The sequence below is a fragment of the Scleropages formosus genome, chromosome 25 (assembly GCF_900964775.1).
Source record: "Scleropages formosus chromosome 25, fSclFor1.1, whole genome shotgun sequence".
Lineage (NCBI taxonomy): Eukaryota > Metazoa > Chordata > Actinopteri > Osteoglossiformes > Osteoglossidae > Scleropages > Scleropages formosus.
The window spans coordinates 3,194,482-3,217,992 of NC_041830.1; the positions used below are offsets into that span (position 1 = coordinate 3,194,482).

Genomic DNA, 23,511 nt, shown 5'->3' on the forward strand with positions numbered 1-23,511 from the left:
ACAGTACCCCGTATTCTGCTGGTTGCGGTGTGGGGAATCAGAGGATCCCATATTACAGGTAATACACCATCTCATCTTTTTGCTGGCTGTGGTGCACTGTGATGCTATAGCACAAGGAAGAGAGAGGAAATGTAAAGAAGATCTAGAGCCCACTGCAGATGTTTGATCCTTCCTAACCAAAGGTTTAGTTTTTTTTTCAATTTTCTTTACATTACTTCTTGCTACAGGCCTCCAATCTGTGCACAGTGTGCCTGTGTTTGTCAGTGTATGAGATCCCTGGGCCCTCCTTCATGCCATTAGGGAGTCAGTTAGCCCATGCTGAGGAAGAGGAGCCCCGAGCTGGAGATGGAGGACAGAGATGCCCTGCTGGACACAGATGTTGCTGGTGAACAGCTCAGTGTAAACAGCTATGGGACTCTGCGCAATGGAAGGTTCATTCCACCCTCCTGTGTGAGTACCCGGGGTAATCCTCGAACCCCTTTGACTCTGATGATTGCTCCACTGATTGATCAGTTTGTTTGCAAGCCCTTTGTGTATTTCCTCCTCGAACCCTGAACACGGTGTCTCGATTCCAGTACTGTCACATCTACTTTCACATTTGAAAGAGGATGTAGATGGCCATCTGTGGTCCACTGATCCGCTACCTGGATGACTGGTCTTCCTTGATCTATCTGATTGCAGTTTACATTTTCAAAAACTCTTCTAGGACCCACCCTTTTCTTTCACTGATACTTATTTTCAATTGTCTTTACCATGCCCTTTATATTCCTTCTTTGTTCTTTTTGGTTGCCATGGCAAAAGGTAATTTTGAAACCTTTTTAAGGAGAATCAGTGGCACTGAAGAAAATAAAAGCTTTATTAACAGTGTTTGGTAACAATTCTTCAATGTGTTTTCAGTTGACTGCTACCTGTGAAGGTGAAGTTGAGGACCTGGCATATGTCACCTACAACAAGTGCGGTCCCCAACCCCCAGAATCTCAAGGCAACTACTTTCGGGATGGAAAAACCAAAATAGGTGACACCCTTCATTCCAGAAAGAGAAACAGTAATGCAGAATGATCAATTCTATCAAATGTGGTCTCGAGGTAAAGGCAGTGACTCTCATACTGTAAGGGATTCAGAAATGCAATTTTGGTTTTTATGAATTTGCAGGGCTGTATAAGATTGTAATCTTGTTTCGAGAACTGGTGAGCCCACTGTGGCCTGTGTGCTATGGTTCTCACGACAGACTTTGTGTTGGTGTGGGAGGTGCGATCACGGAGGAAGAGAAGGTCTCAAGCCAGGAACCAGGGTGAGAGGGATGGGGATGCCGAGGGCGAGCCTGAGGAGAGCAGCAGATCAGAACGGCGAAGGGCCCAGCTGACCAAATGGAGGGATAAGTTCATACGCAACCTGCAGAATGCCAAGCTTCTCTTGGAAAAGGCCAGCCAATATCCACATCCTGTGGAATGTGTCTACTTTATTTATTCCTTATTCCTAGATGTTTGATCTTTTTTCTTGTCTGCTTACACACAGTACAGACAATATTTTTATTCGAGAGACATTGTCACAAAAAGGTCTCTTCTTGTCTACCACTAGGAAGAGACTGTGAGTGAAAAGAAAACCATCCACTACCTGAAACTTAGCGCTCCTTGGGATCTGCTGGTTTACTATGCTGAAGAACTCTGTCTCAGAGCACCCTTACAGGTCAGGGCGGCTAGCACACTGAGTTAAAAATTACCTATTCAAGGAAAGGTTAATAATCAAATGATCATGCTGTTAATTAGGTGGTGAGCGGTACAGCGAGCAGTACTGCTGTCTCACAGTACCTGGGTGGTAGAAGAGATTTGGGTTCAATCCCCACTCAGTCTGTGTGGAGTTTGCATGTTCTCCCCATGTCTGCATGGGTTTCCTGTGGCAGGTAGTCCAAAGACATGCTTCAGATGGATTAGTGACTAAGTCATCCATAGTGTGAGTGACAGAGAGTGTATGTTTCACTGATGTATGGAAGAGTCGCCCATTGTATGTAGTGTATCTATGAGTGTTAGTCACCTTGGTGGATAAGGTGTGGGCTTTTAACACTACACAGAGCTCATTGGAAGTTGCTTTGAAGAAAGCAACATCTACTTAATATAATAACGTACACATAATTGCTGTATTTATTTCAGCAAAATCCATGTTACTGATGTTTGCTACCGAAAGAAAAAAAAGCGCAAGAACATAAAACGCTTAAATACATTGCCTGTTGTAGCTGAATTTTTAAGTTTTTAGTTCTAGTTGTAAATGTGAAATTTTAGTATGTCTAATACATCTTTCATTCAGGCCCAGCCAAATCCAAATCTTAATACTTCAGACCAGGTCCTCAAAAAATTCTGCCTTCCAAACTTCATGGCAGAGGTGGTACCGAACAAACCTGTGAACTACTACACCTGTGCCTTCCGCAAATCCAAGATGGACAAGTGAGTCAGTCTTTCCCTCTCTGGACTCATACGCCATGGTAAAAATACCAACCAGCCACTCGGAAAATGTTCTGTGTCTACCCAGGTTCCTAGGCTCTGAAAACCGTGAGACCTATTTTAGTAACACACAGCGACACCGTGTTGTGAGTAATGTTTTTTGTGCATCTGTGTTCTGTCCATGCTCCTCTCTGTCCCCACTGTGTGTGTTTCTGTGTTCTGTATTGTATTCTGATGGATTTTCTGTCTTTCATTGGTCTCCAAGTTTGTTATTGCATTTCTGAGCTACTTAATATCGTGCCATCTGGCAGCACAAACATTACTCATCCATTGCAGGTGTACGAGATCCTGTGCAGAACAGCCTATGGTAAGAAGAAGTGGGCAGAAGTGGGAGTGGAACGACTGCTAAATGAAGGGGCATTCACAGCAGCATTCCCTCTTCATGAGGTCAGTGGAGTACCACCTTCTTCTGTATAATAGCCATCCTGTGATGTTTGCAATGAAATCTATTTCAGACTTCTCACTCAGTTCTAACCGTCCTATTTCCAGGGCCCTTTAGAGAGTACAGCGCATGAGGGGCTGCCTGAACAGCTGAATCAGCGGCAGGTTCTCTTCCATTACTGGGCCCGCTGGTCCAGGTGGTACAAGTACCAGCCTCTGGACCACATCCGCGAGTACTTTGGGGAAAAGATTGCCATTTACTTTGCATGGCTGGGTATGTCATAAGTTGCTGTGTATTCACTTTTGTATAGCACAGTTCTGAATAGGTCTGACTTGGAGACATTTGTTTATTTTTATGATATTAAGATATAACATTTACGTTTTACATGTATTCATTTAGCAGATGCTTTTCTCCAAAGTGATGTATTTCTACATCTTTGTTTTTTTCTCTAGAGGTGTAATACATCATTGTCCTTGATGGATAGATCTGCTGTGATGGAAAACAAATTTTTCAGAAATCTCACACACACACACACACACACACACACACACACACACTTTCTGACCCGCTTGTCCCATACGGGGTCGCAGGGAACCGGAGCCTAACCCAGCAACACAGGGCGTAAGGGGACACACCCAGGACGGGACGCTAGTCTGTCGCAAGGCACCCCAAGCGGGACTTGAAACCCAGACCCACCGGAGAGCAGGACCCGGTCCAACCCACTGCGCCACCACGCCCCCCCATTTTCAGAAATCTGTCTAAGTTTAATCATACTGTATTTTGTATATTGTATGTTGAGAGGGAGACTGACTAATTTCTCCTTCCTCTTTATACATCTGCAGGTTTCTACACGGTTTGGCTTCTTCCAGCTGCGGTAGTTGGAACGCTTGTGTTTGTATCAGGAATCATGTCGATGCAGACCAACTCCCCAGCGTGAGTCTTGCTTCCTGTGCAAATCAGTATTTTGAAATGGTGCTTTATATATATGATGCTTCAGTTGTCTGGGGATATTTGTCAGTTTTTGGTATTATAGTTCCACGTGTCTCTGTAAGATGCTGCCTTGTACTGAATGTTTTGCTTCTGTTTCCATGCCAACCGGAAACTGCACCAAGGCATTTCAAAGGTCCATGAAATATAGTGGTGGTGGTGGTAGTGGCACTGGTGGCTGGGGGGTTCACTGAATTCTATAGCACAGTGGAGATGTGCAGAATATAAAGATAGAGGTAGAAAGATAATGAGGAGAAACAATAAATTGTTTATTTGTACTGCCCTTCATAGAGCCATTAAGGCAATTTTCTTTCCTCAGAAGATTTGAGTTATTGATTTTCACATAAAAGCTTAAATGGTTCTGCTCTGTTCTACTGTAAGGTTTATAAAGCTTGAATAGATAGTCATCATCAGAAGTTATGATACTTCTGAATATTTTGAGATAAATCATGTTGTTTCAATGTCTCAATTATGTAATACAAGCTTAGGAGAGGAAGCCACATACAATAGCTTAATGAACTCTGCGAATATACAGTATATGATCATTAATACATTTGAGATCATGGGTTCGCCAGGAGTTGCTGATCTCAGATGTCATAAATGTGAAGTCCAACTCGCCTCCCTCACCCATTTTACTTTAATGTTTTTTGAATTAATGAATATTTTTCTCCAAAGGGACTTCAAATATACACTATCAGCCCACACTTTGTTAACCCAAGGTCACTTACACTGCTAGATACACTACTTATGAGTCACTCATCCATACACCAGTGAACCACACTTCCTGTTTATCACTCACACATTACAGGTGATTTTTAGAGTCACCAATCCACATGAACATGCCTGCCCTCAACCACAATTATTGTTTTATTTTGCCCTTTGGACAATGGATGAAAGCTCCCGCATTTGGGTCCAACCTCCTGTTTCCTGCCCTTGTGTCTGCGACAAAAATACACAAAATTCTAAAAGTTGGTATTAAATACCAACAAATTATTATAATCAGTGATGTTACAATTATTATAACATCATACTAAAGTCTAAAATTATACTAAAATCAACATTAAAACTTTAGTATGTCCAACAAGCGTATTTGCATTCTGTGGATACATACATTTCAGTCTAAGTGTTCAAATAACCTGTGATGGGAGTCAAAATATCAGGTTTACAAATGAATTCAGCGTTCACAAGGTGCTGTTTAAAAACATATGTATTAGCAGTTGTCTCTTCCTTTAAAAAGGCCTGAATCTCTTCTCTAAGTGTGCAAAAGTGTTTCATAGTCCATGAGAGCCACTTTACCACCATACGCTTGAACACAAATGCAAATTTCCACACAACACTTCAAACTCACCAAAAGAAGCAGTGCATTTTCGGTCTCTGTCAGCTTTATTGCCACCTTGAATGATCTTAACAATTTTTATATAGTTGCAAAATATTCTCTGTGCAATCTGGATATGCAAAATACCAGCCAGTGCAACGTGCATGTCTTTTGTTAACACGCATGTTTACTGGGAAGCACTAGACTATGCCTAATTTATCCATGTACAGATACTCCTGCACTATGGTTCGATTTACAATTTTTGAAGTTACGATGGTATGATAGCGATACACTTTCGGTAGAATCGGTACTTCGAATCTTTGGTTTTGATCTGTTCCCCCGCTTGCGATATGCGGTACGATACTCTCTCTTGATGTTGGTTGATGGCAGCGAGCTGCAGCATCCACTTAACCATGCTCACAGTCTCTCTAGCAATCACGCCAACGAATGTAAACAACTGAAAGTGTAAACAACCAATACTGTGTTGAAAACTTATTTTTATTTTGTGTTTTTGCATCCCATCATGTCTACTAAATGCCCATGTGTGTCTCATGCTTAAATTTGCCCACCTGTAGGATATGGTAAATGTTCTGAGCACATTTAAGGGAGACTAAGCTAGGCTATGATGTTTGGTGGGCGCGGTACTCTATTCTTTTTCAACTTACAATTTTTCCACTTACGATGGGTTTATCGGAACATAACCCCATCGTTAGTCAAGGAGCATTTGTATTTATCTACTAATTTATTCTTTTTCTTCCTTGTCTGTCACACACATGTGTGTTTGCCTTTCCTGTGTAATATGTCATTTCCCTTGAAGGACAGAGCTGCTTTGATGCAAAAAAAAATTTAAGAAGTCTGACGAAGTTCAGTTGTGTTGTAAAGACCCACATTACTGAAGAGTGTCACGTTTGAGCGGTGAAAGATATTTATTGTAAACAGTTGTAATAATAGTAATTTTGAAAAAATGTGAAATAGTTGTTAAACCACTATGGGTGCTGACAAGGATTATAAAGGGGTGAGTGTCTTTTGGGGAGTCTGATTAAGGTAGAACAGGCTGGAAAAGCTGGCTTGAGGTGCAGGTCCTTCAGGAAAAGAGGGCTGCGGACCAGGGGCATTATTTCCATTGATTTGTGCCAATATATCTTGCTATGTGCTGGGGTTCCAATAGGTGTTCGTAATAAACGGTATCCGTACATCCTTCTTTACCCCATCCAGACCCCAACGCGTGATAAAGTATTGTACCCTATAAAATCATATTACATGTATAACTGTGCTCATTATCTCATGAAGCTTTAAATACCAGCAACAGAGAGCTTCCTGGTGTATTGTACTGTGAAAATGGATACTCAGCTCCCTTTGCAGCAAAATAGCTACAAATCCACCTGTCATTTCTTCGGCACTTTCGACAGCAATGCTGGACCATTTTTTAAATCCACTGTATTTTTTTACAGCTGAGTTTAATGTGTTGTAAATGTCCATAGGCTTAGTTCCATAGTCTATATAGCAAAGTGACACCATCTTCGGTAACTCTTCATACACCATAAAAGAGTAATCAATTTTTGTGATGAAACTAAGGAGCTTACTGGAGATGTCTGTGTCCTGATCCAGAGCATACAAAAAATATTGGCAATGATTGAAAAGTTGTCAACTTTGCTTGAATGTGCTCACCCATTTCAGAAATTCTCTTGCCTACCTTCTGACAAGACAATGGAACAGTTTCAGAGCTCTTTTTCATCTTTTCATCACCAAGAGTGTGGACTATTCCTATCATACAGTGCTTAACATTCTCTTCATCCGTTAATGGCTTCTTACTTTTGGCTTGTTACAAGCTGACAACATATGACGGAATCACACTAGGGTTTGTGTGGCCAAAGGTTTGAACAGAGTGTCTTTCTCCTTGAGCTTTCTGCTTCAGTATTATATATTCTCTTTACACTGTTAGTACTTGCAACATACAACACATTGAGACTTATCTTCATTTTTTGTAACAAAATAATTGTCGTCCAACCTTCTTTGGAAAGCCCAGTTCTCCTCATCTATTTTATACTTCCCACTCATTATTATTGCTATGCTATGTACTTGGACTAGTTTAAGCTTACATTTTACAGTTAAGTTTACAACTTAACATCATTGGTTTTTAGCGAAATGGCAAACCACAACGTTATATCATGCAAGATGTAGATTCTAAAAAGTTAGGCTAAAATTTAAATGGACATTAACTAGAAATTTGAACCGGAGCAAGATTCACAATAATTTACAATTACTATGGAAATTTTCATAAAGTTGTCTATGAGGGAATGGTCAGTCAAAAACTGACAGGCAGGATGTGATCCATAGGCAGGCAGGATGTGATCCATAGTTCGCCAGTTGGACATCCCTAATTGAAACCATTTTTTGAATCCACAGGGAGGAGATCTGCAACAGTGGAGGGGAATATCTAATGTGCCCCCTCTGCAACACCTGTAATACATGGAATCTGTCAGATATCTGTCTCATGGCAAAGGTGAGCAAATAATTGCTCTATGCAGTCTGAATCATTCCAATTTAATGTCCCCACTGAGAAGAAGAAAAACGAACTGAAAAAACATATTTGACAGTTTTTCTATACTCCATCAAATAGACAAACGTCTTAAATAGTGTAAAAACAATTTTAGTCCTCATTCTATGTCCAGTACTTCCACTGATGTTAGAGTTTCACACTGTCACCATCTTGTGTAGATGGGCTACCTGTTCGACCACCCTGGCACGGTTTTCTTCAGCGTCTTCATGTCCTTGTGGGCTGTCACCTTTCTGGAATACTGGAAGCGCAAGAATGCCATGCTGGCTTACCACTGGGATTGCAGGGACTTCCATGAGGAGGAGGTGAAGTATTTATGTTTGATTTTCATACAAATGCTTCTCCATTAGTTTTAAGATGTATAATTTTTCCTTTTCTGTATATTTTCATGTAAAGGATCAGCTGTTGGTTCTGTATGCATCTGTATGAAACTTTATGCAAAATCAAAAATTTTTTTTAAGACATGCATGTATTTACATTTGCAATTATTCATTTTGTGAATGGTTTTCTCCAAAGTAATGTACAACTGCAAACAAAAATGAAGAGCAGGAGAAAAGATTTAGATTCACACATCAATCGAAACACAATCTGTTTGTCTGATAGTGGATACTAGGACATTTGATGGCACGCATAATTTCAGTGGGAATCAGATAAAATGATGATGATGATCATCAAAGACTGTGTGACTGAACTTCATGTAACTGTTAGGAGATCACAAGAGAGCTGTGTCCAAAATAATTACATTTTACAATTCTCTTTGAATGCTAGAAGGGTTTCAGCAGTTGTTAGGGAGAGCAAGAGCCCATTCCACTACTGAGCACTTACAGATTTCAGGTTATGGACAAATAGTTGGGGGGGATGAGTTGAATGGGATCATTGAGTGGCCAGAGGTGAAGAAGTGCAGCACTGTAAGGAATGATGAAACACACACATACACACACACACACACACACACACACACACACACACACACACACACACACATTTTTAAAACCACTTGTCCCATACAGGGTCGCAGGGAACCAGAGCCTACCCAGCAACACAGGGTGTAAGGCCAGAGGGGGAGGGGACACACCCAGGACGGGACACCAGTCCGTCGCAAGGCACTCTAAGCGGGACTCAAACCCCAGACCCACCGGAGAGCAGGATCCGGTCCAACCCACTGCACCACTGTACCACTGCACCCCCAGGCATGATAAAGCAGAATATAAGGATTGGTTCTGATCCTTTGGCCATTTTGTAGACCATAACCAGAGTTTTAAACTAGATAAGGGCAGCTACAGAAAGCCAGTGGAGATTGACGTGGAATGGAGATACATGGGAATGGCATGTAAGCAAAACACAACTTGAGTGATGACATTTTGGGTCAGCTGTAGACCCTTCCTGGGAGAGTCCAGAAGACCAGACAGTGGAGAGTTGCAATAAACCATGCAAGATTTCACCATAGTCTGGACCAAGAGTGGGTGGGATGAAAAAAGAGGATACACCAGATTATTGTTGCAGTGGAAGCATTGAAGTTGTCAGTGGTAGCAGTGATGCTTCATTCATCTGAAAATTTTTGGCACATATTGTCATGTCATGTACCATCAACTCGGGTTCGAGTCTTGGTGACTTGATAGACCAATGAATTAAAAAGGGCTCGGTTTTGTGCTAGTCTGATGAGATCCTTGAGCGTCCGCCCTGTCATCATTGTAATCGCATCGATCCATCTCATTGGTGGTCTTCCTCTGCGCCTTGTACCCTCGATCTTTCCAGTCATGACATCCTTCTCCAGTGATCTTTCCCTTCGAACTGTATGACCGAAATATGACAAACACATATTCATCAGTTGCGCTTCAAGTGGCATTTTTGATTTGATTTCCTCCATGATTGACTTGTTGGTTCGTCTCGCTGTCCATGGTACACGCAGAATTCTCCTCCAACACCACATTTCAAATGAATCAATTTTTCTTTGGTCATGTTTATGGATAGTCCATCTTTCACAACCATACTTGACAACTGAGAATACGAGAGTCTGAGCTAGCCTTATCTTTGTCTGCAGTCTGATGTCCTTGTTTTTGAAGATTCTGTCTAGCGACTTCATGGTCGACTTGCCCAATGCCAAAAGACATAATATTTCCTGAGTGCTGGTCGAATCAGTGTTCACAAGTGCTCCCAAAAGATTCATACTAGAAACGATCTCAATTTCTCCTCTATCAAGCTCGAATTTATCAATGTTATCAGTTGACATGATCTTGGTTTTCTTCATGTTCAGTTCTAATCTCATCCTTCGACTTTCTTCTCTGAGTTTCTTCACATATTACAGAATGGAAAACTATTTGGGCAGCAGTACTCATGTAGTAGTGGTGGCCTCTCTTAGTGGATTGCAGACTGATACCCTTGTCTTTGCACTCCAGAACTTCCAACCAAGGCATTGTTTATGTTGTGGAACTCTTATGTAAGGTGCTTACCCTGAATTCCCTCAGTAAAACTGCCCAGTTGTATGAATGCATAAATAATTGTAAGTCGCTTTGGAGAAAAGTGTCCGCTCAACTTATAAATAAAAAAAGGTGGTGGAAAGAAACAAACTAACTGCACTTAAGAATCATGTGTCACCCTTTTATGCGGTCGTCCCCTTATCCGCTGCAGGTGATCCTCGTTGCACCGAGGAGGGCGTGACAGTAACATAATTCTGGTGCAACTGCAGCAGGCCCTCTTGATACAGTAAAATTCATTCTGCTTAAAATAGACAGGAGGCATACATTAACTTTACTTCACCTGCACGTTTCCCTCCGACACACCTTTTCAATATGAGCTCTCAATAAGCAGACACATTGTATTCCCTCTGTCTAAACAGGAGCGCCCTCGGCCGGAGTTTGCAGCTATGGCCCCTACAATGGAGCACAACCCAGTGACAGGCGTGAAGGAACCCTACTTCCCAAAGCGAGCAAGGCTGTCCCGCATGCTGACAGGATCCATGGTCATCGTGGTGATGGTGGGGCTCTGATGTGAGGTGGGGCTTGGAGTTGGGAGAAGAGGTGGTGCAGGAGGCAGTGTCAAGAAGAGGGTAGGGTGTGTAGGCAGTGTGCGGTTTTAAAAAACTGATCAGGTATCAAAATAAGAAGGTAAACATTTTTCACCTCCTTGCAAACCTTTTGTACCTGTGATCCAGAGATCACCAGCGTACATTACTGGCCACCACTTAACTTTCATTATCCCTGGGAACCCTACTCATGATGAGCATAGGGAGCTATACCCCAAGTCCACTCAGCTGGATCAGGATAACTGAACTCAGTTAACAGATTCCCAGCACTATAAAAGGAGTAAAAGACAAAAATATAGTTGCAGATTCTTGATTAGCTCTCTACTGAGTTTGCCTGAGATCCCATAGCAATTCTTGTTCCTTGATTATTCCCCTGGTTTCAAACTGCCATTCATAGTGTGTTTATGTTCCAGTTCTGAGCTCTAGTCCTGTTTGTATCAGTCCTTGTGAGAACATGTAGTTTTTCTCATTGTCCTGTGTTCCTCGTAGCACACAGACACTTCATTCCTTACTTTGCACCATATACTTACACGCTTGAGAATATTACCCTTTTCATCCGTATTGAGATATTACATTAATACATGTCCGTGTTACCATACAAGTCAATAACCTGCTGGCTTCATTGCTTAATCCATCTACTTCTTGTAGGTCTAGATGTTTCTACATTCAGTATTTAGCAGTGGAAAAAGGTTAAGCATTAACAGGCTGAGAGTTAGCAAAATAGTCAGGAGAGTGTAAAACACTCAATAGCTGTAGTAAGAATACCCTACTGTAAAAACCAGATGCTCTCCACTTAACCCACTTTTTCAGCCTGTATTGAGTGGGGTAAATGTGTTATGCAAGCCTTAGTAAGAGTGCCTACAGTGTATAGGTCTCTTATACTTCAAAAAATACTCACAGGAAGGAATTCTAGCCAGAGCCTAACCCAGCAACACAAGGCTTGAGGGACACACCCAGGGGGGGACGCCAGTCCATCGCAGGGCACCCCAAGTGGGACTTGAAGCCATGACCCACCAGAGAGCAGGCACAGGCCAAACCCACTGTGCCACCACACCCTCCAGACTTAAATACACACACACACATTTTCAGAACCGCTTGTCCCATACGGGGTCACGGGGAACCGGAGCCTAACCCGGTAACACAGGGCGTAAGGCCGGAGGGGGAGGGGACACACCCAGGACGGGACGCCAGTCCGTCGCAAGGCACCCCAAGCGGGACTCGAACCCCAGACCCACCAGAGAGCAGGACTGTGATTCAACCCACTGCACCACTGCACCCCCAGACTTAAATATATTTCTGCAAATATTAAAGTACAGTTAAAAACTATTTGCAGACAAGAACAAATGAAAAATATAAAACAATTAATGTCACATGTGCTCCTTGTCAGTCAGCATTTAGTAACACCTCCTTAGGTAAAAATTATAGAAGGATTCAAGATATTATCCAACTTGTTTGGAAGCATTATACTGCATCCATTGGAACAATAACTCATTGGGTAGATTAGATTTACTCTTGCTACTAGTATTCTCGCATTCTTCTTTACTGCCTCCTCCTCTCAGGTGTTCCCCTGCAAGCACCACTACGTACTCAATCACAAGACCCACTGTTATAGCTTGACCAACGTCCAGCTGAACACATGCTTGCAATGTGTAAACACTGCAAGTGTCACTCTTTGTGAAGTGTTGCTATGACCCGTCTCTCTTTTCCGTTTCATCCAGCTTTGTGTGGTGATGATATTCCTGGTGACGGTCATCATGTATCGAATCATAGTCAGCGGGATGATAAACCACAAAGAGGCAGCTGTGCTGCGGACTCAGGTGGGGTGTGTGAGCCATCCTGCAAACTAATATAGGGTGTGTGAGCTGCATCTAACAACCCCCAAATGTCTGGTTCACTTCCTGTTATAACTGCAAAGCTACATCATGGCTGCATAATGTAGCGTAGTTAAAGACATAGACTTAAAACCTGGTTTTGTACCCTGTATTGGGTACTTTAGCCGCTTTAGAAAAGTGTCAACTGAGTTGTAATTGAATAAATGACAACCAGTGATCATTACTAAGTTCCTCAAGTTGAGTCCTCTTTTTTTTTTTTTGTTATTAGCGTGTTCTCTTCCCTGATCTTATTTCATGTGTGTCCTTTTGTGTGTGTGGGCCACTCAGGCAGGCAACATTGCCAACATTTCCAGCAGCATGGTGAACCTGGTTCTAATCCTGTTGATGGGGCAAGTTTACGCTGCCCTGGCAGAACAGCTGACCAAGTGGGGTAAGAAATCCAGCATCAGCAACATTAAGGAACATAGTACTTGTGGCTAAATACTGTGATAAATATACTAGGCTAGGGGGTATATAACCCAAGTAAGATTGGGACCGTCATATACTCATCGTCACAAAATGCAAAGGAGCTTCACAATGGAGCGTCACATCTCCATTATGATATAATATTTTGCCAAATGCATCAAACCTGTAACCAAGCCAAGGAATTAGGAAGTTAATATACTTCATAACATTTCATTACAACAAGGGAAAGAGATTCATACAACAGACACACTGAAGCAACTGACAGTTCATAGAAACTATGTAGTCTTTATTGGAATAATTGCAGGCATTTACAGCAATTCAAACCTACTTCATGTTATATAACGTACAGAATCATCACCGTATGACAGATATGACTAGGTATTCAAACTGAGTTTTTCACAGTGCATGAAATTCTGTTCTGAAGCTCACCTTTAACTTTTTTTTTTTTTAAACTTTACAGAGATGCACAGGACCCAGACACAGTATGAAGATGCCTTCACTTTTAAAGTGTTCGTTTTTCAGTTTGTGAACTTCTACTCCTCTCCTTTCTATGTGGCCTTCTTCAAAGGCAGGTGAGCCAAATGTCATGTGCTGTTTATGGCTTCAAAGGTGTGCATAGTGTGCTGAGTAGTGTAAAGTGTCACAATATTTAGCCACCTGTAAGCTGAATTAGTCCAATATAATGAACCTGTGGTTGCATGGTATTCATGTACAAGCCATAGTGGTCACTCAAGGATAGTCCAACTGAACTTCTATCTAGCAAAAAGTGTCAGTTGACAAGTCAATATTTTGTAGGACTCGTAGCTGAAAAGTAGCTATTTTTATTATTTATTAATTTATTTGGATATGTATCGTGTCTATTTCAGAGTGAAAGCAAATGGAAAATGCTGGAAGTACTCTAATGAGTCTGTGTACTAGTTTATGTATAAATGCTATTTTTTTTAATTTAGTAATTTTTTCTTATTTTAAGATTTGTTGGATATCCAGGACACTACGGCACCTTATTTGGGATGAGAAATGAGGATGTGAGTTCAGCTTTCAGTTCAATTCAATTTATTTTTATAGAGCGCTCTTCTCATGCAGTGACACAGCTTACATACTAAAACAACTGTTGATTGGACAGCTGTTGTACTTTGACTAAACTGTTTGTGGTTTTCAGTGTGGGCCTGGTGGGTGCCTCATTGAACTGGCTCAGCAATTGTTCATCATCATGGTGGGGAAACAGCTCATCAGCAACGCTCAGGAGTTCCTTATCCCGTATGCTGAGCTTCTTCAAAACTTAGCATTTTTGTGAACTAAATATTACAAATAGAAAATGACATACTGATTAACTCTTCAAGTTATAATCTTTCATATTTACATTTATTTAGCAGACACTTTTCTCCAAAGGCAACTTCCAATGAGCTCTGTGTAGTGTTATCAGCCCACACCTTATTCACAGCAGTGACTTACACTGCTAGATACACTACTTACAATGGGTCACTCATCCATACATCAGTGGAACACACTCTCTGTCACTCACACACTCTGGGGGAACCTGAACAACACACCTTTGGACTGCAGAAGGAAACCCACACAGACACAGGGAGAACATGCAAACTCCACACAGGCTGAGCAGGGATCAAACTCTCACACACACACACACTTTCTGAAACACTTGTCCCATACGGGGTCGTGGGGAACCGGAGCCTACCCGGCAACACAGGGCGTAAGGCCGGAGGGGAAGGGGACACACCCAGGACGGGACACCAGTCCGTCGCAAGGCACCCCAAGCGGGACTTAAACCCCTGACCCACCGGAGAGCAGGACTGTGGTCCAACCCATTGCGCCACCGCACCCCTCTATATCTTAGTATCATAAAAATAAACAAATGGTATGTGATGCACTGACAGGCAAAGCAGCATGGGATTGAGCAAAATAGTATGCATGTGTTTAAAGCCCATCTCTACAGAGTGGGTAGCATAGTGGTTAGTGCTAGGTTGTAGGTTCAAATCCCCCTTCCAGCTGTAATGCCCTTAATGAAGGTGCTTATCCTAAAATACTGTGGTAAAAATTACCCAGCTCTATGAATGGATAAACAGTTGTAGGTTGCTTTGGAGAAAAGCAGAAATTAAATGAATAAATATGTAATGTATTTTAAGTGGGGGTGTGGTGGCGCAGTGGGTTGGACCGCAGTCCTGCTCTCCGGTGGGTCTGGGGTTCGAGTCCTGCTTGGGGTGCCTTGCGATGGACTGGCGTCCCGTCCTGGGTGTGTCCCCTTCCCCCTCCGGCCTTATGCCCTGTGGTGCCGGGTAGGCTCCCGTGACCCCGTGAGGGACAAGTGGTTCTGAAAGTGTGTGTGTGTGTGTGTGTGTGTGTGTGTGTGTGTGTGTGTGTGTGTGTATTTTAAGCACTAGGGGATAGAAGGAAATTCTCTGTAATGAAACTCTGACAAATAGTGTGGTAAATCCATGGCTAAAATAGAAAAAAATAATGTAATGTTTACTGTAACTGTTTACTTTGTTGAAAATGACATAATGAAATGTCTGGATACTCCACTATGACATTTTTAAAATATTTAGTATTTTTTAAAAATTTTAGCCACCTATTTCCAGCTCACAACACCAACTTTATTTCCTTTACCCTTCTTAGAAAGATAAAGGCATGGCAACAGAGAAGACAACTGGCAGGGGTGAGAGGCACACAAATATCCCAAGAGCCCCGGCGCTGGGAAGAGGACTATGAGCTGATTAAGTGCGAGGGACTTTTTGACGAATATCTGGAGATGGGTGAGTGAGTGGGTGTAGTGATGGAGACGAGCCTGATACAAAACTGTAGAACAGCAGGCAAGGCTTAATTATTCATACAGTGGTAAAGATCTGAATTAAGAGTTAGGAAGATGTGATTCTGTACATTCCAATACAGCATGTCAGATATTTTAGATAATATGTTAGACAGGATATTAGAGCCACTAAACCAGATGAACCTAGAGTCCTAGAGAAAGGAGTACCAGCAGGATTACAAGCATTCTTGACACTTTTATGACCTTAGACTTAAATGGTTTCAGTCAAAATAAATCAGGGGATTCATTAAGACAAAATAACAAAATCCTTCTGGAGTTACTTCTCCAGGAGTTGAATACTACTATGAGGTGCTGTTATGAGTCTTGTTGAGTTAAATGATCTTATTAAGTAAAATGATGAATTGAAGTGAGTTAAATGATTATAAAACTTGAGTTTTATGCAGCTACTCGTGTGATGGACATTGGTTCATATGGTGGAAAGTAACAAACTACTGCACTTAAGAATCACATGCCTGCATCTATGTCTCTTTTTCTGCTAATGTGATGAACATATTGTATTTTCTATGAGATGTACGTCGCCCTGAAGAAAAGCGTCTGCTGAATGAATACATGTAAATGTAAATGTGCTATGGCTCCTTGTTATTGCCCTAACCTTTTTCAATTATATATGTGTGTGTGTGTTCAGTGCTAGTACTCCCTTTAATGGTACTAGAGTAGGTCCTGAGACCCATAATAAATTCAGGATGGGCACACTTTCCATGCTGATGATTCATGGAATATTTTCTGTTGACAGTACTTCAATTTGGTTTCATCACCATCTTTGTGGCGGCCTTTCCCTTGGCCCCTCTTTTTGCCTTGCTCAACAACTGGGTGGAGGTGCGACTGGATGCCCACAAATTTGTTTGCGAATATCGACGTCCAGTGGCTGAACGTGCACAGAACATTGGCGTCTGGTTCAACATCTTGGAGGGCTTGTCTCATCTGTCTGTTATCGTCAATGTGAGTCCTTGGTGTGCTTCCATCAGCTCATTCTCACCCCCAATGGGTGGTCATCCAGATATTTCCCACAGTAGAGAATGGTACACATGAAACATATGCTGTTGTGGTCACATGACTTGATGAAAATAAATTTTCTGTAAATGAGAAGCATTGCATTTCGGCTTGTCAACTGTTTAGGCCTGTCTGTCATTTTCTCCACCAGGCTTTCCTGATTGCCTTCACCTCTGACTTCCTGCCCCGACTACTCTACCAGTACAAGTATGACAATGAACTTAGAGGTTATGTCAACTTCTCCCTTGCCTATGCACCTCCCAGCTACACTCCTTCAGACTACATGTCTGTGAAGGACGCTCATTCCAGCAACTCCACATGCAGGTCAGTTCAGTGACAATGCTATGGCTCACAGGCCAAGCAGACACTTCACCATGCTTCTAGTGAAGACTTGGCCTTTGTTAGCAGATGAGTTAAAATCTACATTCAACATATTACTCAGCTTTTTTTTACCTAAATTGTGCATTTGTTGCAGGTATAAAGCTTTTAGAGACAGCAATGGAAAATATACATTGTTTTATTGGGAGCTTCTTGCTGTCCGACTGAGCTTCATTATTGCTTTTGAGGTAATTAACATTGTATTTATTCTTTGCTAACCCCCTTTTACAGTTTGTGTTCTAATTTGGAAAGAATTTTAATAGACTTAAGTCCTTTTTTTAGACCCTGTGAAGCAGAACTATTAAATAAATCCTGAAGGTGCTTGTACACAAGAGCACTGTACTACAGAAACATACTTGCATTATTGATTGAACCCATTTAACTAATTTTTTAACTGACCACAACCTTAGCTGAATGATACCATTCCAGACCACACCTGCAGTTCCTGTTTTCCTCTTATCAGCTTTCCACTGTGTTAATTCTTTTATCCCATTTTGGTATCTGTCTCATGGATTGTCAGCACGTGGTGTTTTTTGTCCTGCGTGCCATTGACTGGATGGTCCCAGATGTGCCAGAGTCACTAGAGCTGCAAGTGAAGCGTGAGCACTACTTAGCCAAGCAGGCACTGGCGGATAACCAGGAAGCCCTGTTGGTGAGTTGATAGTCAATAATGACACCATCACTGGCTGCCCATCAAACATGCTAAGCTTCACTCAACTGCCAGCTGGACTCCTGTGGAAATTCTCTCCATCATCATTAACATGATCAAACGTCTGGTTTGATAACCTACAAATCCCTCCTTTTATCATGCTCATGGCATAGTTATTTATTCTGTGGATTCAGGGTCAGTTCAGAATCAGCGCTGATAGTAACTTCAGTACAGAAACTATAAGTAAACACGCTTGATCCTTGAAGTAGAATTTTTATGCTCCCAGCCCATGTTCCTGCAAGACTTCTAGGATACAGTTGTTGCAGGTTTTGGAGTGGATGCGATCACTTGGGCAGAATACCAAAACAAAAATGGGACCGTGGCCTCTTCAGGGAGAAAATTAAAAAAAAAAAAAAAAGAAATAAACACAAACCAGCAAAACAAGGGAATTGCAAATAAGGACCCATAGCCCCCAACTGGAGGCCTTTTCTAGGGACCTCTCCTGCTCCTTTCCCACATCCCCCTGACTCAGTCTTTAGCAGCCTCAATCTTTTCCTTATCCTTGCATATTTACAGTTAGCTTGTCAAGTGCAACAAAGGAGAGATGTGAGTTTTGGATCTATAACATACCGATATACCAATATTGCAAAATTATACAGCTCCATAGTACTCTCCACACTTGGCTGATTCCACTATATCCTGGTGTACCATGTGGCCATGTATAAGCCCATTGTATAACAACAAACAGCGACCATTAGGATAGTGAAGAACTGGACATCAGAGTCTGACATGACTCTGAGAGGCTGTTATGAGGCTGGATTCCCAGACTGGAAATTGCTTTGTGAACCACATGGAGAAGGTATAATGAATTAATTGAATGTGTTAAGAGTTACACATGTTTATTTGTGGACATCATCATACCCACCAAGACTGTCACATGCTTCCCTAGTAACAACCCCTGAGTAACAAGCAACCTGAAGGCTTTTCTTAAACAGAGCAAGAGCCTACAGGGCAGGTGATAGTGAGGAAACCAGTTAAATTGGTTTTTCTACAGGTTTGACAAGAGGCCCTCTGCTCCCCTCCCTACCCCTGCCCCCTCTTCAGTGTTCTGCACCTCAGTACTATAGCCCTCTTAGCTTTCATCTGCCCTTTTCCTTAAAACTACCACTGTGCCACTCAGGATAATTTTCTTTTGCTGACCAAATGAAAAAAGAATTCATGATGATAGAGGATAGCTTTAGAGTGTGAAAAAAGTCTGAAGATTTTGATATTCAGGTGTTCACCAAGCTTGGCATTCACACTACAAACGTTTCATCACCAGTTGAGGTGACATCATCAGTGCTTAATGCTTCTGAGAATTGTTTATGATTTGAATGGAAGCGCAAAGTTTATTCAGCGAAGAGGACCCGATGTACAGTACATTGAGAACAGAAGTGGGTAGTGAGGAGATGAGAACGTTAAGACATTGGGTGGAACTTCGGAGAACCAACCAAAAAGCACAAACAAGGTAGGGGTTGATGTGGTCATGGGTCAGAGGCATGTTTGAGGTCATGAAGCCGAGGTTGTGGTTGAAGAGCAAGATGGGAAAATGCTAGGAGAGGCGCATTGTCGCAATGAGATTCTGCAAGAATTTGTAGTTGGAACTCACTCTTGTAAAGACTGGTTTAATATAACACATGTGTGTTGAATGCAGCTAGGTGTGGCTGGAGTGGTACCCTCTGTGGTCATCCCGAGTAGTACCCCAGGGGTTGTGACAATAATTCAGACATTTACATTATAACTATATGCACTGATTTGGATTAAAATGTCAAACAAATAAAGATAAATTAAAAGTGGGTACTTTAGGAAAGGGGGCGCAGTGGGTTTGGCCTGTGCCTGCTGTGTGGCGGTTCTGGGGTTTGAGTTCTGCTTGGGGTGCCTTTTGATGGACTGGCATCCTGCCCTGGATGTGTCCCCTCCCCCTGCAGCCCTGTGTTGCCGGGTTAGGCTCCAGTTTGCCGCAACCCTGCCCAGGACAAGCGGCTGTAGACATTGTGTGTACTATGTCATCTTTGTGTTACTTGTAGGTATTACAAGTACATCATGGTGCAGATGAATAAAACTCTAAATCTGAAAGTGCAGGTCCTGAAATTCATGTAGAGATCCAAATTTGAAGATTAGCACAATAATTTTTGGATGGCATGCCCCCTCCAGGTAAGGGGAGAGAATTTGCCCCAGGTGCAGGAGTTCAAATATCTTGGGGTCTTGTTCACGAGTGAGGGAAGAAGGGAGCGTGAGATCAGTCGCAGACTGGGAGCAGCGGCAGCAATAATGCGGTCGCTGTACTGGACTGTAGTGGTGAAGGGGGAGCTGAGCCATAAGGCTCAGCTCTCCATTTACCGGTTGATCTACGTCCCTACCCTCACCTATGGTCATGAACTTTGGGTAATGACCGAAAGAATAAGATCGCGGATACAAGCGGCCGAAATGAGTTTTCTCCGCAGGGTGCTGGGACTCACTCTCCGTGACAGGGTGAGGAGTTCGGACATCTGGGAGGAACTCAGAGTAGAGCCGCTACTCCTTCACATTGAGAGGAGCCAGTTGAGGTGGTTCGGGCATCTGATAAGGATGCCCCCTGGGCGCCTCCCTTTGGCGGTATATCGGGCATGGCCAAGTGGGACGAGGCCCCGAGGTCAGCCCAGGACCTGCTGGAGGGATTATATCTCACAGTTGGCCTGGGAACGGCTGGGGATCCCCCAGTCTGAGCTGGAGGAAGTTGCGGGGGACAGGGGCAGCTGGGCCTCTCTGCTCTCTCCGCTGCCACTGCGACCCTATTAGGACAGGCAGGATGGAAGATGGAGCAAAATAATTTTCTTTATAGAAAGAAAGCTAGTGGGATTAATGTGTTGTAATGCATGACTGAAGTAATTCCAGGTTTGATACTAATTTTCCCATTGCTTCATTTGTACCATCTACATATTTTACTATTATATTATTTTCTGTAAAAAATATAACAATAAAATATATAGATGGTACAAATGAAGCAATGGGAAAATTACTATTAAACCTAGATATATTTTACTATTATATTATTTTCTGTGAGAGGGCGTGGTGATGCAGCGGGCTTTGCCGGGTCCTGCTCTCTGGTGAGCCTGGGGCTCGAGTCCTGCTTGGGGTGCCTTGCGTCCCATCCTGGGTGTGTCCCCTCCAGCCTTGCGCCCTGTGTCACTCTAGATACAATCATTAGTGGAGTCAATAAAGTGGAAATTCCAGGAATGACAACATTAAAAGCATTTTTATTTGAATTTATTTAAATGCATTGAAAGGTAATTTTTAACTAATATGGCTGAAAATTTTATCTTCTTTTCTTACAACCTCATTGTGTTCATAAGATTAAAAGGAACATCCTTAGTGATTTCTATATTAATGAACAGACATGCAACACGTTTTATGGTTTCCAGCTAATATTCACCCTGTTTCTTCCTGCCTTTCTTCCTTGCCTTCGCACAAACTCTGTATACCATAAACCTCACCCTTCGACCCGTTTCTAAAGCAAGCGACACGTCTGGTGGCCACATGAACTGTGTCTGGACACCTGACTGGTTCTACTTGGAGGAGATGGACAGACAGGAGGAATCCAGTATTCATCAGTCTGCCTGACTGCATGTGTTTATATCTGAGTATGCATGCCTTCACTTATTATGCAAGATTAGTACAGCCTTCCCTCACTTAACATCATTAATTCTAACGGCTGGAAATCTGAAAATTTAATAAAAAACATTAAGCGGAGAAAAAAAATTTACATAGTTTTCAATGGAAAAAAAAAAAAAAAAAAAATGCACTACCATGACCCCCACCCACTACCAACAATTTTCTACAAGTCTAGTAACACATAGTAAAATGCCTGTTAATGAATTAAAACCATAGTTTTAGGATGTTAAAATGCTTTAGACATTCATTTCTGCTCACCAAAAACAAAAAGAGACGATGCAGCATGAACATTTACTATATGGCATGCGAAAATAAAGAATGAAAAAATGGGAAGGGGAAGGAGAGGAACACGGAAAAGACGTCAAAAATGTTCAATGACCTACAAAAAACTTCCTAACACTAATGGTATTCACCAAACATAGTGAATTCTACAATATTGAAGGAAGAAGACGGGGTGGACAAGGTTGGGAATCAGTCATGTCATTATGAGATGGAGGCGTAAAAGACTCATAGCCCTGTACTTTAGCAGAATTGTGGATAACAGCACACCACAACTTGTCTCTCCATCCACTGAAGCAGGTATTTTTCAAGTGTTTCCATTACATGATACCTTTCCTTGTAACTTTTGCTTGTTTTGCTAGGCTAAATGTGTCACTACGTGAGAAGAGCGCTTTATAAAAAAAAGTTGCTTCCTAACTTCATTCACCAAAATGGTGTGCACTGTTCTTATGGACATGTTCAGCAATGCCACTACATCTTTTGCACATTTCTCTAAACGTTCCATTTGAAACTGAATTTTGGCACCGGATTCCAAGCACCAACTATTCCAGTACCTTTTAGTATTTGATGTATACATTCTATTATGTTTTGGTACTTTCTACAAAGTTATGGTGCCTTCTAGAATCTTTCATTGGCTGTAAAGCACCAAACTAAAACTCACACTCCACAAGAACTAGTGGTATTTTTTGTAACCGGTAATGGAAGTTCTGATTCATTTGTATTTATTTTGTCAAGTTTGCTGTTTAAATTTTAACATTATAATTAATAAATAATTTAACAAATTATAATCAACACAAAAATCAACATAACTAAGAACTTCAAACATTTCTGTTATTTGTTATATGCAGAAATAATTAATTCTGTTTTGTCCTGAACTATAATTGATTTTCTACTTTGCTTTCCTTCCTTCTGAAAGTTTTTGTGGCATTTTCTCTACTTTCTTGGGGCTCGTTTTGCCACAGTACAACAAATACCACCAGAAAACAATGGAAGAAGACAAGAAAACACTTTAGGAGCAGTTGTGTGACACATGAATAGTGTGTAATGGGTAATGTGTACCCAACATGGTGACATAATGGTGCACAATTCACGAGTATAAACAGTGCTTGTTGATGTCACTGTCTTGCTGATGACATTATAGTGACAAAATGGGATGTTATATGAGAAAGTAATATTAAAAACCAAGGCACTGCAATAAATTTTAACTAAACAGATGTTAAGTGAGGGAAAACTGTATATAGATCTTAGATATAAAAATACCAAATATACACTCAGATTCATGAGTATTTTGGTATATAGAAACAAAACTTACTGCCTTACTATATATTTATATGGATATAAGGCAGAAAGTGGTCAAATAAAATCATTCGTAATCACCAGTATATTTATTGCTGTTCTATAGTTATATGTAGTATTTATATAGTGTATATTATAGGTTTGTGTGTATGTTTCAGTTCAATATATATGACATGCAGCTGGTGTTATTATTGCACTTTTGAAATAAAGCTTGTTTGAAGAAACTTTTGGTTCTGTATGTTACTTTTAGTGATTATGGAAATTTCCATACCCTCTCTTGTTCTTCATTGTCCCAAAACCACCCTTTTCACACCAACAGCGCCGTTTCCACT

General features: G+C 41.6%; 1 protein-coding gene across 1 annotated transcript; it reads left to right on the top strand.

Moving 5' to 3' along the window:
* The first annotated feature begins 87 nt into the window (after window positions 1–87).
* ano11 (anoctamin 11) lies at window positions 88–22,610 on the top strand. The gene is made up of 23 exons (XM_018741854.2): window positions 88–450; window positions 898–1,015; window positions 1,229–1,422; window positions 1,579–1,686; window positions 2,302–2,438; window positions 2,524–2,581; window positions 2,772–2,882; window positions 2,985–3,150; window positions 3,720–3,810; window positions 7,586–7,682; window positions 7,898–8,041; window positions 10,573–10,710; window positions 12,477–12,575; window positions 12,918–13,020; window positions 13,516–13,627; window positions 14,026–14,080; window positions 14,215–14,312; window positions 15,687–15,823; window positions 16,631–16,836; window positions 17,039–17,211; window positions 17,363–17,453; window positions 17,786–17,917; window positions 21,447–22,610. The coding sequence occupies exons 1-23, from the start codon at window positions 316–318 to the stop codon at window positions 21,471–21,473; spliced, it is 2,730 nt and encodes a 909-aa protein (XP_018597370.1). The 5' UTR covers window positions 88–315; the 3' UTR covers window positions 21,474–22,610.
* Window positions 22,611–23,511: the final 901 nt, after the last annotated feature.

What these genes read in the sequence shown, in the direction of transcription:
- ano11 (XM_018741854.2), top strand. Translation starts at nt 316, where the DNA reads ATGCTGAGGAAGAGGAGCCCCGAGCTGGAGATGGAGGACAGAGATGCC. An exon ending in CAGCTGTGCTGCGGACTCAG is followed by an intron (nt 12,576 to 12,917) that starts GTGGGGTGTGTG and finishes TGGGCCACTCAG; the next exon opens with GCAGGCAACATTGCCAACAT. An exon ending in ATCTGTCTGTTATCGTCAAT is followed by an intron (nt 16,837 to 17,038) that starts GTGAGTCCTTGG and finishes TTTCTCCACCAG; the next exon opens with GCTTTCCTGATTGCCTTCAC.